At 40.8% G+C, this 18,393-nt stretch overlaps 1 protein-coding gene across 1 annotated transcript in view; it reads left to right on the forward strand.

The window, feature by feature from the left end:
• The window catches only part of LOC137342159 (SEC14-like protein 2), a 57,776-nt gene that overhangs the window by 23,625 nt on the left and 15,758 nt on the right, over nucleotides 1–18,393 (forward strand). Inside the window, exons 5-11 of the mRNA XM_068005883.1 lie at nucleotides 3,632–3,820; nucleotides 5,051–5,146; nucleotides 5,783–5,843; nucleotides 7,751–7,834; nucleotides 9,861–9,967; nucleotides 12,450–12,589; nucleotides 14,465–14,634. Of these exons, the coding sequence (XP_067861984.1) occupies nucleotides 3,632–3,820; nucleotides 5,051–5,146; nucleotides 5,783–5,843; nucleotides 7,751–7,834; nucleotides 9,861–9,967; nucleotides 12,450–12,589; nucleotides 14,465–14,634 (847 nt within the window). The remainder of the gene's footprint in view (nucleotides 1–3,631; nucleotides 3,821–5,050; nucleotides 5,147–5,782; nucleotides 5,844–7,750; nucleotides 7,835–9,860; nucleotides 9,968–12,449; nucleotides 12,590–14,464; nucleotides 14,635–18,393) is intronic.

Genomic DNA, 18,393 nt, shown 5'->3' on the forward strand with positions numbered 1-18,393 from the left:
CGGTGTGGAAATGAAATTTTCGAATCCTTCGCATTTGAAAATCACAGAACAATGCCTGGTGATTACTGCCCGTTGCCAAGGCAATCACAGTGAGCAGACAGAAAGGTGTCACCTAAAAGGCCACCGAATATACAAACCCCCAAAAAAAAAGAGAGAGAAGGAAGACAGTCAATGACCCATTATATTAAAAACAGATAACATTTGTTCGCTGGTGGGGTTACGTGTAGTGTGACATGAACCCAAGATCCCGGTTGAGGCCGTCCTCATGGGTGCGGAACTTGGCTATCAATTTCTGCTCGACGATTTTGCGTTGTCGTGTGTCTCGAAGGCCGCCTTGGAGTATGCTTACCCGAAGGTCGGTGGCTGAATGTCCATGACTGCTGAAGTGTTCCCCGATAGGGAGAGAACCCTCCTGTTTGGCGATTGTTGCGCGGTGTCCGTTCATCCGTTGTCGCAGCGTCTGCATGTTCTCGTCAACGGGCAGTAATCACCAGACATTGTTCTGTGATTTTCAAATGCGAAGGATTCGAAAATTTCATTTCCACACCGTTCACCTGAGGAAGGAGGAAGCCTCCGAAAGCTTGTGGAATTTAAAATAAATTTGTTGGACTATAACTTGGTGTTGTAAAATTGTTTACAATAACAGAACTCAGCAGGGGTCATTTCCAAGTTAGGCTAGTGAATTCCACTCAGGGCGGGGGGAGGGGGAGGGGAGGTAGTCCGTGTGACTAAAAGCTGACACTGGAATCAGGCTCTTAAGAAACAGAGAGAGGTGTGGATGGCAGCCAGACAGCAAAGTGCTGTGAGAAAGTTGAAACGACAGGAGCCTGGGCTGCAGGACAGAATGCAGAGGAGTTCTTCTGTTTAAATTAAGTAAGCAGTGGGGAGTGATAAACAAAACAGACCAAAAAGAAAGGAAATTAATAATACAAAGACCAAATAAGTAAAGGAATTGCGAGAAAGATAGGCGTAACCTATTAAGGTGCATATATATGAATGATAAAACCACTTGCAACAAGATGATTCAACTCAAGTTTATTGTGCCAATTGGGAAGGATCTCAGACCACAAAGTTAACCCCTGATGACAGACAAGAATACAACATACAAGAGTTTAGAATGTGCATGAAGGACAGACTGTGCAGTAAAGGAAATGGAGTAGTTCTATATGTCAGGGTCACTTGGACAGTAAAGGAAGCAAACCTGTTGGCACAGGATAAGCTTTCCAATGAGATAATCTGGCTGGAGTGAGAAGAGAGCAAAGATAATTCTTGGGGTTTGCTATTGAATGGTCAAGAACCAGAGGACACAGATTTAAGGTGATTGGCAAAAGAACCAAAGGTGACATTAGGAAAAACTTTTTTATGCAGTGAGTGGTTATGATCTGGAATGCGCTGCCTGAAAGGGTGGTGGAAACAGATTCAATCGTGGCTTTCAAAAAGGAATTGGATGAATACTTGAAGAGAAAAAAATTGCAGGACTATGGGGAAAGAGTGGGGGAATGGGACTAACTAGGTTGGTCTTACAAAGAGGCGGCATGGGCTCAATGGGCCAAATGGTCTCCTTCTGTACTGCAACCATTCTATGATTCTATGAACACCAAGTCAAAATAAACAGGACAGGTTACACATGAAGAGATAAGGGAGGTATGTGGAAAGTGAAAGGTCATACTAATGGGGACTTTAACCTAACCTAAGTTGGGTATACAAAAGCGTTCCAGAATCTAAGCTAGTGAACATAATGCATGACTGCTTTCTGACCCAATATGTTTGCAATACCATGAGAAGTAACTCGCACCTTCATGTGACCGAGATATCATACTGGGACTGGAACTAGTGGCACCCATGGTGACAACAACCATAAAATGATTCAATTTGACATAAACTGGAATCAGCCAATATTGGAAACCAATTTTTGGGTACACAACTGTAAAACTACCCACTTCAAGGCAATGAGGGAAGAGCTTAAATAAATCGACCGGACGGTAATATCCAAAACCGTTTAAGGATCTCCTACTCAGCATGCAGAATAAGTACATACTATGAAAAACATGTAGGGAGAACGGTGAGCAAAAACCATTAGAAAGAATAGAGGAATCTCCAAAAAATATACAAAAAATGCAATCAGAGGGATAAAAAGTGAATTAGAAATAAGCATAGCGATAGAAGCCAAACATAACAGAAAGAAACTCCTCCAGGATTTTAATAGTAAGACGGTTATCCAAGAAGATTTGAGATCCCTGAAGGATACAAATGGTGTTGAAGTTGAGGATGAATAAAAACATACGCTGGGAATTTCCTTGGGCTTCTCCTGCTCTGCTGCCGAAACTTTGGTGGAAGTTCGACAGAAATCACGTTTACGTGGGTAAACAGAGTTCGCAACAAAATCCCGCCAAAGTTCTGGCGGCAGAATGGGAAAGGCCCTGAGGAAATTGCCAATTATAATCAACATACTAAATGCTTACTTCCTAGAAGTATTCACTAAAGAATGCCACCAATCTTAGTAGGTTTCACAACTCAATTTAATGACTTTGTTATCACTTGCATGGATGTCCTAGACAGGCTTAATGGGTTCAAAACCAATGCCCAGTACAGACTCTGTATACATAAAGATGATAAGTGAGACTTGGAACAAAATCTACAAAGTAATGTCAATCATCATGAGGGAGCTAATGAGTCAGGGATATTACTGGATTGGAAAGAAACCAACGTGGTACCTATTTTCAAGAAAAACGATAAATCAAATACACAAAACTAAAGATCCATTAGTCTTACTTCATTAACTGACACAATAATGGAATCTATTATTAGGAACAAAGTTGAGGCGCAGTCTATCAAAAGAAGCTAATAAGTGGCAGCCAACACGGTTTCAGAATGAGAAGATCCTGTCTGGCCAACTTCCCTAACTTTTTTTTTGAGGAAGTTAAAGCTCAAGTGGACAGTGGAAATGCCTAGACTTCCACAAAGCCATTGATAAAGTTCCTCATGAAAGGCTGCTATATACAATTAAGACAGTAGGTATCATAGGAAAAATTGGAGATGGATAATCAATTTGCTGAAAGAGAGGAAGCAGCAAGTCATTGTTTGGGAAGTGATGTTGGGCTGAGGGGGTGTTCTGAGTGAACTATTCCAGGGATTGTTTCTTTGGCTCCTATTGTTTCTGATCTAGGTAAATGATAAACTGGTTGGTAAACTAAGGAGTTACAGAAGGACTTGGACAATATTTGCTGGTGGGCAGAATTATGGTAGAGAAAATTCAATACAGATAAGTGCAATGCCTTATATGTTGGAAGAAAAAAGGGAGACATACTTAATGAGTGGTGTTGAACTAACTAGGGAGGAAGTTGAAAGAGATCCGGGTGTGATAGTAGACTCAACTGTGGCCATGTCCAGTCATTGTCGAGCAGCAATTAACAATGTAAACAATGATGAGTTATAATGACAGATCAGTAGAGTAAAAGTCTGAGGCATTCTTGCAGAAGCTGTATAGCTTCGAGGTCAGGCTACACCTTGAATACTTCATTCAGGTCTGGTCACTGAGGCACAAAAGAAACATTTCAGCCATGGAATGGGCCAGATGAAATGTTTCTAGAGAATGTTGACTCTGGGAACTGAGCTCTGTGTCCTCTCCCAGGTCATTACTCGTTATTTCGCCGGAGGAATGTGCGGCTATGACAAAGAAGGCAGCCCTATATGGTATGATGTGATTGGCCCTTTGGATCCAAAAGGTCTGATGCATTCGGCATCTAAGCAGGATTTTTTAAGGACAAAAATCCGAGATTGTGAACTGCTGCGAGAAGAGTGTGTTAAACATACTGAAAAGGTAAGGAGCCACGAGAAATTTTAAAATGGGAGACATTTTGAATGAATGGTCCCTGAGTTGCAAATCTTTTGGTTGTTTAGAATTCAGAATATAAAATTTTACTTTGTGGAACTCTGAGTTCTGAAGATGAATTCTGCTGTTACCAGTATTAAAATTCCAGATGCTTCATTCTAATTTGAAGTTTCCTTTAAATTACTGCATTGAAAAGTAGCATTTTGAGCTTTTAGGCAACTCGTACAATTTTTTGTTTGATTGATTTTCATTTTTAAAGAATTTGGAACTTTCCTTGTGCCAATAGCCTATTTTTGAAGTTAAAATTCCAAAGGGAGTGTGGCCTATAACATGACGAGTGGTGCACCGCGGTATTTTCTGCCACCACCACTTGTGCTCTCTGCCTGAGAGGTGGGTGTGCTGCCTGTTTGTAGGCCCAACCAATGGCAAGTTATAACCTGCCAATAGGAGGGGTGAGAGCAGGTGGGGTTTACCCTTCCATTGAATTTTCTGTGACTTTTTTGGGGAATAATCCAAACTCTGCTCAGCATCTCTCACTGATGGCATATCTTAGATTAGAATTTGTTATATAGGAATTGAGGCACAAACCTGTGGTGTCCCACCACATGCACAGGCATGCCATTGTGCCATCTTTAGTTCAGTGCAATTTAATTATAGAATGCAGTTTGAATGAATTCCTGTAAATGAATGTGCCAGCAGCTTTCCTGTTCTTTAATTGTGAGTCAGGGAAAGAAACTGTTTTGTTGGGTATGTTTAACATGCAAATCTAATAATGTTGGAGCAGTAGCGTTTATTCAGTGCTTGTTCTGGACTAGCAGATTGGAAAAATATTTGTCTCCTGCCATGATAATATATGAAACCTATAATTAATTGCTTAGCCATTCCTTTGTAGCCTTTTTGGCTGTGTGTGGGCCTGCATCTCTTTCTTGATTTGATGTATTGGCTTCTATAGTGTCAGCCTCTTGGATGATAGATCATGATCTTGACCTATGAGATGTGCCACTGTGCAATGACATCAGAAATAATATCTTGAGCTCAGGGCTGAACCTCAAAATGCCAAAAGTAAGCTATTAGTTCAAATTAAGCATTGGTCTTAAGCATCTAAAAGAGTGAGTTGATGTTTATTCATCTCTTCGTTGGAATAACAAAATATAAAATGACTTGGTTGACTATTATTATCCTAGCTAAATGTTGATTCAGTGGGGTTTTGTTTTGCAGCAAGGTAAACATATCGAGGCAATCACAATGATCTACGACTGTGAGAATCTAGGAATGAAGCATTTATGGAAACCTGCTGTTGAACTGTATGGAGAGGTAAGGCAGCACACAATTCAGGATTTACAGAAACATTTTATAGAGAATAATAAATACTGGAGAATGATTACAGGGCAGTAATCTAATGCAAGGTTTGAGGTAGTTTGTTATATAGAACATAATGGATATGGAAGAGTGATGTGATTACAAGCAGTAATCCAGTGGTGGGTTCAAATGGTTCCTTGTTCCAATGATTTCTTATATAGAGATATGTGGGCATGATTATAAGTGGTAATCTAATTGAGTGGATTTGGTGGAATAATAAATGCTTTCTGTCTACAACTGTCACCTGAATCCTGAGAACAGATTACAACCATAATATTATTGCCTGATATTATTTTCAATATGCATTGTTTGAATTTGATTCTTTTTCTAGGTAAGTTTTTGTGCCAACAGGGGCTATCAGTATGGGGATCTATACTAGCAGGCAGCTTTTGCTGCTCCACCTCCCTGCTGTATGTTGGGATACACACAAGAGGCCTGGCGATGTAATTACTGCTGGCATAATAACAGTTAATTATTAGGAAGCTCTAGGTTTAGTGTAGAATATGAGGCAATAAAGAATGGTTTGTACTTTTATCCTTTCAAACATTGAATGAAACTAATCCACCATTTTAAATGCTATGACTTGACCAGGTACTTACCATGTTTGAGGATAACTACCCGGAGGGTTTAAAGACATTGTTTGTTATCAAAGGTGAGCAAATTTGGTTGGAACCCATTTTTAACTGCATGGAGAATGATTGTCTGTGGGGCATGGAAAATATTCTGCAAATCATCTGAGTTGGTTATCTAGATAAGGGCAAGAGTGGAACAGTTCAGGTGTACCATGGAAAGCATATATGGTTCTCTATTTAAGTGTCAGCTTAGCTAAGTGATAGCACCCTGGCTTCCAACAACAACTTGCATTTATATATCACCTCAAACGTAGTAAAGCGTCCCAATGAACATAAACACATGGGTCTAAATTTTAACCTGGAAGGATGGGTGGGTTGGGGCGGGATAGCAGTAAAAATTTTTAAAATCTAAAACCCGACCCCAACCCACCTCCTTCCGGTTTTAGCGGAGGCAGGAAGAGGGGCGGGCGACCAATCTGTTCTTTGGAGGCGTGTCGGTCACTGAAAGCTTTCAAGGAGGCTGTGGGTCTCCCTTTTTACAGCTTTTTTATTCTTAACCCCTGGGGGCCGGGATTCCCGGGCCTTCAGCTTCACGCCACAAAGGTAAGTGCCTTTATTGCAATGCTTGTGGGCCCAGAGGAGCAGGTGTGCTTCCCCCAGGCCCAACAAGGCTACCTGCAGCAACCCCCTTCCCCCAAGGTCTCAACCCCACCCCCCCCCAATGACTCCTGCCCCCCCCCCTCCCCATGTACTCCGGACCCCCTCCGATGACTCCCGACCCCAACACCCCCGCCCCCCCGATGACTCTGGACCCCGACCTCCCCCATCTAAGACTTACCTTCTTGCATCCGCTTCCTTCCTCTTCTCTCGTCGGACCGACAGCCAGCCAGCCGACAAAAGATATGAAAGTATGGGTTTCCCATCAGGAATTCTCCCCCCCCGCCCCCGCCACCTTCCCGGCTTGGTGTTAAAATTTAGGCCATAATCTAGGCTAACACTTTAGTCCAGTATTGAGGGAGTGCTCCATTATTGGAGGTTCTGACCAGTCCCTTCTGCCTGTTTCGGTGAATCTAAAAGTCCCATGGCACTATCTATAGAAGAGCAGGGGAGTTCTCAATGTTTTGGCCAACATTCATGTCTCATCCAAAACAGATTTTCTGGTCATTTATCTCACTTACTATCTATGGAACCTAGCTGTGTGCAAATAGGCTAAAAAACCACAGTGATTACACTTCAAAAGTAACTTATTGGCTGTGAAGCACTTTGGGATGTCTTGAGGATGTGAAAGGGGTTATATAAATGCATGTTTGTAATGTCACCACATGCTAATGCATCCTTCATGACCTGCTAGCTCATATTAAATTTTAGATTAATTATTGCAATTTTATTAAGTATTTTCATGTGGGCCCACTTATGGTAGAGGTGATGTGGTACCCAATAGTGTCAAGTATCAACAAAGGATACAGAATTAAACAGTTTATTAGATCATGCCTGCTCCTTCTGGCCCACAATTAACCTTTTAAAAAAAGACTTACCTGGGCCTCGCGTGGCCACAATCCTGCTTGGATCCGGGACTGTGTGGGTTTTAGTCAATGTCTCTGCAATTAGGCCCCCACTTGCCTAGAGTGTGCCAAAGTCAGAAAATTGCTAGTTGAAATGGCATGTGCCGTGAACAGTTTGGGTTGGTGCGGGAAGTTCCCAAACCCGATTTTAACCCCGGGCCTGCCCACTTGGGGGGGGGGCTGGGTTAAAATCAGGGCCAGTGCCTAGGCTCACAAATGAAGAATGGCCTCACGGGCAAAGTGCATGAAGACTGTTGTCGCCAGTGCAACAACACCAGCAAGAATCAGTGCCTTCAGGAAAGGAAGGGGGAAAAATGATATACTGGTTATGAAATTTTGCTTCTCATCTGTGTCTATGAGAACTATAAATGGATTTTTCAGTGCTCTAGTCCTTTGATTACTGACTTATTCTGTGGTTATTACAGCACCAAAGATTTTCCCCGTGGCATACAACCTCATAAAGCACTTTCTCAGTGAAGACACACGCAAGAAAATTCAAGTATTAGGAGGTAAGTCCCTTCTCAGCAGTTATTATAACTTGATGCACATCAGGCCTTTCCTTTGTATTGTGAACACATGAATAATCCTGCAGACTGTACAGGGCGGCACTGTCTCTTCCAGATTGAGAGCTGTTTTTTGTTGTGAGATTCACAATGAGAATGACCTTGAGTGATTGTATGTGGGTGCATATTTAAGCTCAGAGATCTTCTGTTTTAAGCTTCATTATCCGACTATTGGACATATAGTTAAAAGTTCAAATATCAGAGAAAGCAATCAGTATGAAACTTCAGTTATATTATCAGGAGAACAGCCGCATTGAATTTAAAAAAGGAAACATTTTTGTTTACCACTATAAGGGCAAGAGCTTAGCAACAGGAAATGAGCTATAGTGTATCATCTCTAGCAATCGCAATGGTTTGAACGCAGGCTGGTCACAAATCTGGCAGTTTTAGCTAGAGCACTGCCAGAATATATATTATGGTACAGTAGCATGTAATGTAAGACTCTTGGTCACATTGCTGTCCTTTTCTCACTCACAGTCATCTTTTACTGGGGTTTAAAATATAGATGTATGACTAAATAAATTGGAGTATATTGAGAACGGTGCACATTTGCGCCCTATCGCATAATCAGTGATTCAGCACCAGAATGAAAGCCCTACACACCCCATATTTTTGTTGCGAGTGCAGTAAACTGTGCTAGACAACCCAGCACAGATGAACGTTCTGGTAAAACCTGATATAACAGGAGTGGCTGCCCTAGAAAACACTACAATTAGCTGCCTGTTTGCCATGCCTGGAACAGCAGCAGTGATAGCATTTATATTCATTGCCTTCCTGTTCCATTAATAATGAGGGATATCAGTGCACAAAAAAATTCAATAATAGAAGAACCTGGTTGGGATGGAGAAATGTGAGAGAAAGCAAAACAATAAGATTGAAAACCGGGACTAATCCAGCATCGTACCTGTTATACTACACTTTCTGGAATAGTTTTTGTAAAGCTGGTTCCGAAAGTGCAGGACGGTGCCCCTGACCATTCCGTTCTGTTAAGGTCAGGTACAAATGAACCCTAGTGGTTGTGTGGGGATCTGCGGGCTGCAGTCTATTTGTTAGCCACAGGATTCTCTTGCACTGCATTTATAACTCACACCTTGTCCTGACACAGATTTTCTGGAGACAGTAGAAGTACGTTAAATAGGCTACTAAACTTCAACAGCATGAGGATAGTTAATCAGACCACAGATGTCAAAGTTGGAGGAATTTGTAGGCATGTGTGCTGAGGCACAGAGTACAAATGTAGCACCCCTGCCCCTCTCCCCGCCCCAAAGATGCAGTGTGACGAGGCCTTCAGATCAAGTAACTTCAGGATTGTCGAGATGGATAGCGCGAGCATGGATGAATAGTGTTAGCCTTATTGGGCCTAACCCTTCTCCTTACGGGGGTGATTTTTGTTTTGAGCACTACTCGGGCGGGGATTGGCTGCACAGAGGAGTCACCATGGGACCCATGCTCTAGGGCAAAGTGATCTGGGCTTCACAAGGATGTAAATTGGGATTATGGATGGGGTAGTCTCTCAGTGTTTGTGTACATTGCATAGAGTGTAAATCCAGTACGATGTCAAACCTCATTTATAAAGTGCTCACTATCCATTGGAGCCCCCTGGGCACTTTGTAATTCCACGTAACTTAAATTTAAGTGTTTAGAGAGCCGGGACCCTCATCTCTCCACTTTCTAAACATTTAAATGTTTAACTATTGGGAGATGGTAGATGGTATCTGAGCATATGCACAGCTCGCTCCCGGGCTGGATTGTTACAGTTTCAGTCAAACAGAAGCCAGGTAATGTGAACCCACATCTGCTGGCTGGAACCTGATCTCCAGCTATTGGTCCCTGATTGCGAACTGCAATGAATATGCACCCTTAGACTTCATATTATTTTAATAAAAGAAAATGACTCGAGGTTAATGCTGTCTGTACAGACCTGTTACAAATGCCTTGTTTGGCCTTAGCTTGCTTTGCTCCTGATTTGCAGGTAATTGGAAGGAGGTGCTATTACAAAATATTGATGCAGAACAGCTCCCTGCTTATTATGGTGGAACACTCACAGATCCGGATGGGAACCCAAAGTGTACGTCCAAGGTAAATATCTCCATGCTGTTCACATTGGAGCTCTTTGTGGACTGAAGAAAATCAGAAGATTGTGAGAATTATCAATGCTACTTTCTTCCAGCATCCTAACATAATGATAAATGTCTCCTTAATAAAATCCACAGCATAGTGACACCGAGGAACCATTTGATTACTTTGCATCTTAGTTTCAAGCACTAGCATTTCCAAGACAAGTTGCCAAATCTAGGCTTCTCCTACCTTGTTTAAACAGTGGGTCTCTCTTATCCTATTTGTTTCTATTGTTTGAGTATACTGCATCTCAGTGCCCAGTATGATCTAATAAATTATGTCCCCAAGACCGACTTTAGTGAAGATATTCAACTTTCCATTATAGGTTCGTAGTGATATAATAATAAGATTGATTCATTATCTTCATTTACTTCACTGAAAAGTGCGCAAGATTAGTGTGGCACATACAGATGCTGTCTGCGTTAATATGTCTTTTTCATGGTGGTGGGGGGGGGGGGTGAGGTTTGTGGAATGAGACTAACGAGCAATACACACAAAATTGCAATCCAAGACTTTTGTTGTGACAACGTACCACATCCCAGACTGTCCCTGTCCGACATTTCAATATGCTACCCACTCCACTAAACACTAACAGATACCGTTAGCCTTGGTGACATTTTGATGCTTGTGTCTGCGAAGAACCAGTATTAGATTGTGAGAACTTGCTCATTTTCTGAGGAATTGTTCAGCGTTGCTTCTAATGTCAGAAATTGCTTTATGTTGCTGTGATTCTATGCCTGTATAAAATCTGTGGCAACAATTAATTTTAATTAAGTGTGGTTGCCGTAATATAAAAATAATAGGGGAGCATGAGAATGCATGCCACAGGAGCTTCAACGCACTGAACTATGGAGTGGTGGAATGGGGATTCACTCCCATGATCAGCCAGTCAGTGAATTCCTGATCTCAACTGTGCCACTGTGAGCAAAGGTCTGGTGCTTCCCCACAATGAGCAACAGAAAGCTGAAAGGGCTCGTCAGGTCCATGCCACTCCTCTTCAACTTCATAGCTGTCAACATCAGGAAACTCGTAGGCGTGAGATTTATGATTAAAAAAAAGTAAGATTGATCACAAATCCACAAAACACACCAGCATAAGATTTATCCTATGGAGTTGTGTTTAATTTTAAAGGTAAGATACATCAAAACAAGTTACATTTTCAAACTAAGACATATATGAAACTTTTTTCTAATTTGAATGAGACATCTAATGAGAGGCTTTAGCATATGGTATGATCAGAGAACTGCAGCCTGACCTTTAAACCAGAGAAATGCATAATGGGCAGAGTACAGAAGCAGAAAGCAGGAACTAATAAAATTAACTTGCAAAGAAACAAAAAGCTTTTGAAAATGTCTCTCACTTTTCTGCCAGCACAACTGTTTTGAAAGTAGAGGCTCTGGACCAAATTAGAAGGAAATCTTGCCCTCAATAATAAGATTGATTCATTATCAGAGCCAATTGATTCTCTGTAAAATCAGTAACTGATGTTGACTATAACGTCAGGGAGTCATAGAGCATAGAAGGAGGCCATTTGGCCCATCGTGCCTGTGGCAGCTCTCTGAAAAAGTCATATTCCCTTGACCTTCCCCCATACATTTTTAAATGTTTCTCTTTCAAATATTTATACATTTTCCTTTTAAAAGCTATTACAGATTCTGCTTCCACCACTCTGGGAAGGCATTCCATATCCTAACAACCCTCTGTATAAGAAAATTTCTCCTAACCGCTCCCTTTATTCTTTTGGTAATAATCTTAAATTTATACTCTCCAGTTACTGATTCACCGACTAATGGAAATAGTTTTTCCCTATTTACCTTATCAAAATCTTTATTTCCTGTATCAAAAAAGACAAAGAGCAAGAGGAGAAATAGCTGAAAATGTATTACTTCAGTGAATACTATAATAAAATATTTGCTGGGGGAGGATTTCATGTCTTTGTTAATTTTAATGAAAAAGTAGATAGGAATGAAAACTATGTTTAAAGTTAATAATTAGAACTAATTAATTCTTAATTCCTTCTAGGTATTGTTGATAAGTAAGTCTGATCTTAAGTTTTTGCTAAAATTAGTAGACAGGAATTTTAGTCCATGTGGCAGGGAAGTTAATTTTTGGAGTCAAAGGCTTGATTTGTTATTGGCTTTAGTCAACTTAATTTAGAATTACTCCTGTATGAAATGTTAGAAAGAACATTCATCCTGTGCCTTTAATTGAGCAGGACCAGAAGCCTAAGTGCCAGAGGTGAAAGGATGCCAGAGGTTCTGGTAAAGTACTTCACCATTTTTGCTACCAGACTTGGACAGTTGTTCAACAATAAGATGGTGGCTGCCCATAGCTCAACTTAGTGACAATACCTGTTCACCTCTAAGCCTCTATGAAATATCAAAATGTATCCAAATTCTTAGAGATGCCTTCCTATTAAAACTGTTATTGTCTCTTTTGTTAGATAAACTTTGGTGGTGAGGTACCAAAGACGTATTACATCCTTGAGTCCATTAAGCAACAATATGAAAATATGGTCACTGTCAACAGGGGTTCCTCTTTTCAATCGGAATATGAGATGCTCTTCCCTGGCTGTGTTTTGAGGTGAGGCTGAGTTTAATATACTATTTGTGCTGGAGCCTTTGGTTAAGAAACATCCTTTACAGTTTTCAAAATACGTGCATTTTGCACCCTGTATTATCTACAAAAACTGCTGCTGAATATCTTGCAATCAGAGTAACAAAGAAACTCCAAGCATGCTTGGAATCGTTATTTGTTTTGTTAATACAGACTTTTTTAAAAAATGGCTTGGGAGTATTGAACTCCCAACCACAGGGCCTGAGTCTGAATCCCCAGCCTCAACTGGCACTGGAACCTTACTACCGCTACTAGTTGAGTTCTAATCAAGCCATTAAGTGACAGATCTATCTGTGGCAGAGCAGTCGTAAGGAGTAGAAATTGTCTGGAACTCCAACAGAAGCAGTCACTGTCAGTTGGTAGTGCCTGTGGCTAAGAGTGTTTCACCCTCTTGCTGAAAGGGAAGGGGAGTAGCAATGGCAGAATTACATAGGATAGGAGGAAAATAGAAATCAAGTGGGTATTTGTACCAATTTCTTATTTACTACATATAGATTTGACTCATATCTAAATATATATTTAAAGAATATATAGTTAAAAATCTCTTATTCGTTGCTGTAGTGTAAGGAATTAAAATTCTGCAGTTTTCCATTGTTCAGTCAATATAAAAGTTATTAATGATGGAGAATGTGATCTTTTTAAAATCACAGCCCTGCACAAAATGTCATAACACAGCTAAGAATAGCACAACCCAGCGATGAGGGTGCCCAGATTAATTATACATCAGACCATTACAGCAGGTAAAGAGGAACTTTCAATTTATCTGAATTTGAACCTAGTTTCCAGAAGTGGAAGTACAGTTAATACACAGTGCCACCCAGACCTCTTCTTGTCTACTTTGTGAATAACAAAGACACCCCCCACTTAAAAATGCTACTGTGTCCTTTGAAACTTTCAGTTGAGGCACTACATGTTGTAGCTTAGTTTTTGAGACCAATAGAATTAAACTCTGCCATATTCTTGGGGACTACATAATACTGTTTTTTTAGAAAAGGGGAGGGTGGTGGCGTGATTGGGACATGAATCACGAAAGTGGGGGCTCAGCAAAAAAAGGTTTCGGAACCTCTGGCCTAGGCAGAATGCAGATAGAAAAGTCTGGCAGGGTGTTGGGGTGGTTAACTTGCTGGTAATAGAACCCGCCTGATTTTCCTTCCATTGAAATTAATAAAAGTAAAATCAGGCAGTTCCTACAAGGGCATGCGATCCTCCCTGCCAGATTTTCCTTTCTGCATTCCTCCCAGATGATATTTAATGCCCAGGTGGTAAAGACAAAAATCTACCCGAGTATATCTATACGTTAATTGTTATATGTTGGCTCTTGTTTTCTATGTCCAGGTTGAACAGAACTAGACATTATATTGGTTGACTGGCCTGCCACCTTATGAAATGAAATGTGTTAGCTCCAACATGTAATGTAGTAGAAGTATTTGAACAACAACAATTTGCATTTATATAGTGCCATTAATGTAGAAAAACGTTGACAGAATTGTAATCAGACAAAAATCGACACCGAGCCAAAGGAGGAGATATTAGGAGGGTGACCAAAAGCTTAGTCAAAGAAGAGAGGGAGGTGTAGAGGTAGAGAGATTTAGGGAGGGAATTTCAGAGCTTAGGGCCTAGATGGCTGAAAGCACATCCACCAATGGTGGGGCAAAAGGAGTGGGGCCATGCACAAGAGGCCAGACTTGGAGAAGTGTAGAGTTCTTGGAGGGCTGTAGGGCTGGAGAAGGTTACAGAGATAGGGAGGGGCGAGACCATGAAGAGTTACAAACATGAAGATGATCATTTTAAATTTGTGTTGGGCAGGTTCTATATTTCTAAATTCTGATATTGTGCTTCTAGGTGGCAGTTCATGACCGAGAGTGCAGACATTGGGTTTGGTGTGTATCTGAAGACAAAGTTTGGAGAACGACAGAAGGCTGGTGAAATGGTGGAAGTGGTTCCCAACCAGCGATACAATAGTCACCTGGTACCTGAGGACGGAACACTTACCTGCCTGGAACCTGGAGTCTGTACGTCAGTAAGCTTAATTAATAAGCTACCTCTATTAAATTCATCATTTCAGTATTTTCAGGTGATAATTCTGGTGCTGTTATTTTAACCAATGTGGTCACTGTAGTTAATGTGTATGAATCAGTAATATCTCAGCATATTTGCTGGCTTGTGATTATGTACAAGCACCTGCCAGTTACATTTTCTGCACCCAATGGCTTCCCCCAATGATTCCTAACTATTTATGATGGAACCGTGGAATTGCTCATGGGTACTCCAGGGCCTATAGTGAATTTTTGTATTTACTGCTGTTCCACTGCAGCCTTAATGTGGCAGTAGGACGGTATCCATTGCTGTAATACAGAGAATTTACTGAAGCAATATATCTCGTAACAAAGCTGAGGTAAAATATTACATAACTTATTGATACTGAAAAATACAGGCCTTACAGATATTAGCCCCGATTTTAACTGGGAGCAGGAATTGGGCAGGTGGGAGTGAAGGTCAAACCCATCCTGACCTTGGCAGCGTGAGGCTGGACAATTTTAATTCCCGGGCCTCATCTGCATGCAGCCGGTCAGCTGACTTCCCAAAACGGGCGAGAGTGGCAGCTGGCCGGCGAGCAGGAGCGGAATTTAGCTAGTTAGGAAGCTGCTAGCTGGCACTAAAGGAACCATTGCCTGCAACAAGGTAAGTTCCACCAGGCGGGCAGGGTTAAAATCGCCACTATAATATCCATGATACTATCAACTGACTACTTTATAAAACTTGCTTAAGTTGCAAGCAACTTTATTCTTCCCTTCCCAAAACCTCTTCTCGCCATACAATTTTCTTTTACTCTACCTTCCACTGTGGTTTGCAGTGTTTACTTAAGATGCAAGTATTTTATTTATCTGTGTATTCCTCCCTCCCCTCTCCTCAAAAACTTAATTATTTTTCACAGTTATTTACATCATTTTTTTCTGTCCATACTTCCCACAGTCGATTTGTAATTCTTGCTAAAACTGTCAGAACGTAGAAAGTGCCATTGGTGTAATATAGCCAGGAGAGGTGTTTCCCCACACTGCCAACTCTTCAATGACCATCAGCCACGGGTGGTCATACCCCATGCCTTGGGCCTGGCTAACAGATCATCTCACTGACTCTAGCCACTGTGTCCCAGGTCAGAATCGAAGCGCCTCATAAATATAGGCAGAAGGGTGGATGGGTTGATGAAGGGTGAAAGTAAGACAACTGTAGTTGCTTTACATGTTAGTACCAATGATCTAATGGATAGGAAATCTGTTCTCTCAAAGGAAAATTACCAGAAAATGTTCAATAAATTTAAGCATAAAGGAGCTAGATTAGTGGTCTCTGGACTGTTACCAGTTATTGAGGGTTCATAGAAAAGCAACAGAAGGGTCATTAGATTTAATAATTGGTTTGAGACGCAGAGTAAAGAAGAAAATCTTGTCTTTGTAGATGACTAGAGGACATTTTCTGGGAGGGTAATTTTTTCAGGAAGGACGCAGTTAAGTTGAACAAGCTGGGGACTAATAGACTAGCTCAAAATGTAGAAAGTGCAATTGGGAAGTATTTAAAGTGGTTGATATAGGAGACACTATAGCTCATAGTGTGTGTAGTTCCATTTGGACTGGTGAAGGCAGGGCAGCTCAGCGCCTAGATAAAGCAGGTGGTAGTAACTTAATTAATTTTAATTACAAGGAGCAAGGCAGTTTAAATAGGATGAACCAAAAAGATATGCATGGAATTCCTTGGAATGTTTAATGCTAATGCCAGAAGTATTAAAAATAAAATACTGGAATTACAGGCAAATGCTTGCATAGAGACTTTAGATTTAAAAGGTATCCCAAAAATGCGTCAAAGTGCAGTTGAAAGGTTACACAGAATCATAGAAAGTTACAGCACAGAAGGAGGCCATTCGGCTCATTGTGTCCGTGCCGGCCGAAAAAGAGCTATCTAGCTTAATCCCACTTTCCAGCACTTGGTACATAGCCCTGTAGGTTACGGCACTTCAAGTGCACATCCAAGTACTTTTTAAAATGAGTACATGAAATTCCAAAAAGATAGGTTGAGTTACAAAGGAAGGGTGTAACTTTATTTATAAAAGAGGATGCAACTGCAGTAGAGAAAGGGGATATTGTTCAGCAAGAGGGAGTTAAGGCAGTTGGGGTGCAGCTAGAGCATGGAGTTGGTCCAAGATTGATCCTTGGCACTCGTTATAAGCCTCTTCGGACAACAGGTAAAATGTGACAAGGAACTCTGATCAAACAGTGTTGTCCAATACAAATTGCTGACTAGCCGCAGGAGCAGCTACGGCGTTTTAGCCACATGCACTAATTTTAGTAGAAAACGCCTTACCTACACTCACACAATACAGGTAAATGTACTTCACAAGTGCATATTTACTTAATAAACATCTACCAACGTTCAGTAACCAAGAAAGTAAAGCACTCACAACAATCAGAAGCACTTGCACACTCTGCATTTCATCTTACCATTTTACCAACCAACGCACAAGCATATGCTGTGTGAATATGAGTATTGAGGTCATATACCCAACGAAGGTGTCTATTACTCATTTTTTATTTAGTAATCAAAAATGCAATTAGAGAACATACCTGTGCCTGTAGAGAAATTAATCTAAAAATAACATTTCAGTATGTAAAAGATTCAATTCTCAAGAAAATAAGGACAAGTAGAAAATAGGTTGAGGATAATTAAGAATGTTAAAAAGGCAATAGAAAAAAAGGATTGCAGTAGTGGGGATATTAGTTGATCACCTGCTTATATTGAAGAAGCTGCGTGAGGTGAATATAGGGATAGCAAACAGAATTTTTTGTTGTATTTCTAGGACCATTGTGTACAAAATGAGGATAATTATACTTTGGTTGTACAAGATTCTGGCACATCCACACTTAGAGCATTGTGTCCAGTTTACACTCCTGCACATGGTGAAAAATATCAAGACTCTAGAGTAATGTCCAGTGGTGGCTAATCAGGATGATACCAAATCTTGGAGCTCTTTAGTTATGGGGATAAAATACATGAGTTAGGGTTATTTACTTTGAATAAATGCAGGGGACACTATTAAGGTTTTTAAAATGATGAGGGGATTGGACGCAGTCATGTTAGGTTATTTGAAATTAATAGAGATGGTAGCACCAGAGGGCATGCACATGTAATCTGTGGACAAAGTAGTTAGGTTAGATGTTAGGAAATATTTATTTTCACAGAGTTATTGCCCTCTGGAACAAACTGCCGAAACATGGTGAGTACGGATTCACTCCAGTCCTTCAAAAGGGAACATGACGAGTTCCCAATTAAAGAGGGTATTACCACTTCTAGGAGGTGACTTGCTCGTTAGTTGTGATTATGAAGAGTCCAGGGAGTGCTATAAATGGCATGGGCACCCACACCTTTTATGTAAATGACCCTGTCCCCAGGATTTGGGACAGGATAAATACTGAGGCAGACCACTTCCAGTGGTGGAGCGGGTTCCCCGGAATTTCTAGACCAAAATCTTTTTTTTTCTTGTACCTCAAAGTTACTTGTAATTTTTTTTTAACCTGGGTCACAGTAAACTCTGTGTAGATCCACAAAAGCATGGTGAAAACGGCATCTCTCTCTCTCTCTGTCACACAGACATACAGAATTGTAGTCCCAGGTAAAAATTTACAAGCTCCGGGCTCCTGACAGAAAGCCAGCCCTCTCTGGGAAACTTCGTACAGGCATTTCTAACATTAAACTTAACCACAATGTTTAATTAGTGGGTTTTT

Source organism: Heptranchias perlo, chromosome 25 (assembly GCF_035084215.1).
Source record: "Heptranchias perlo isolate sHepPer1 chromosome 25, sHepPer1.hap1, whole genome shotgun sequence".
Classification (NCBI taxonomy): Eukaryota; Metazoa; Chordata; class Chondrichthyes; order Hexanchiformes; family Hexanchidae; genus Heptranchias; species Heptranchias perlo.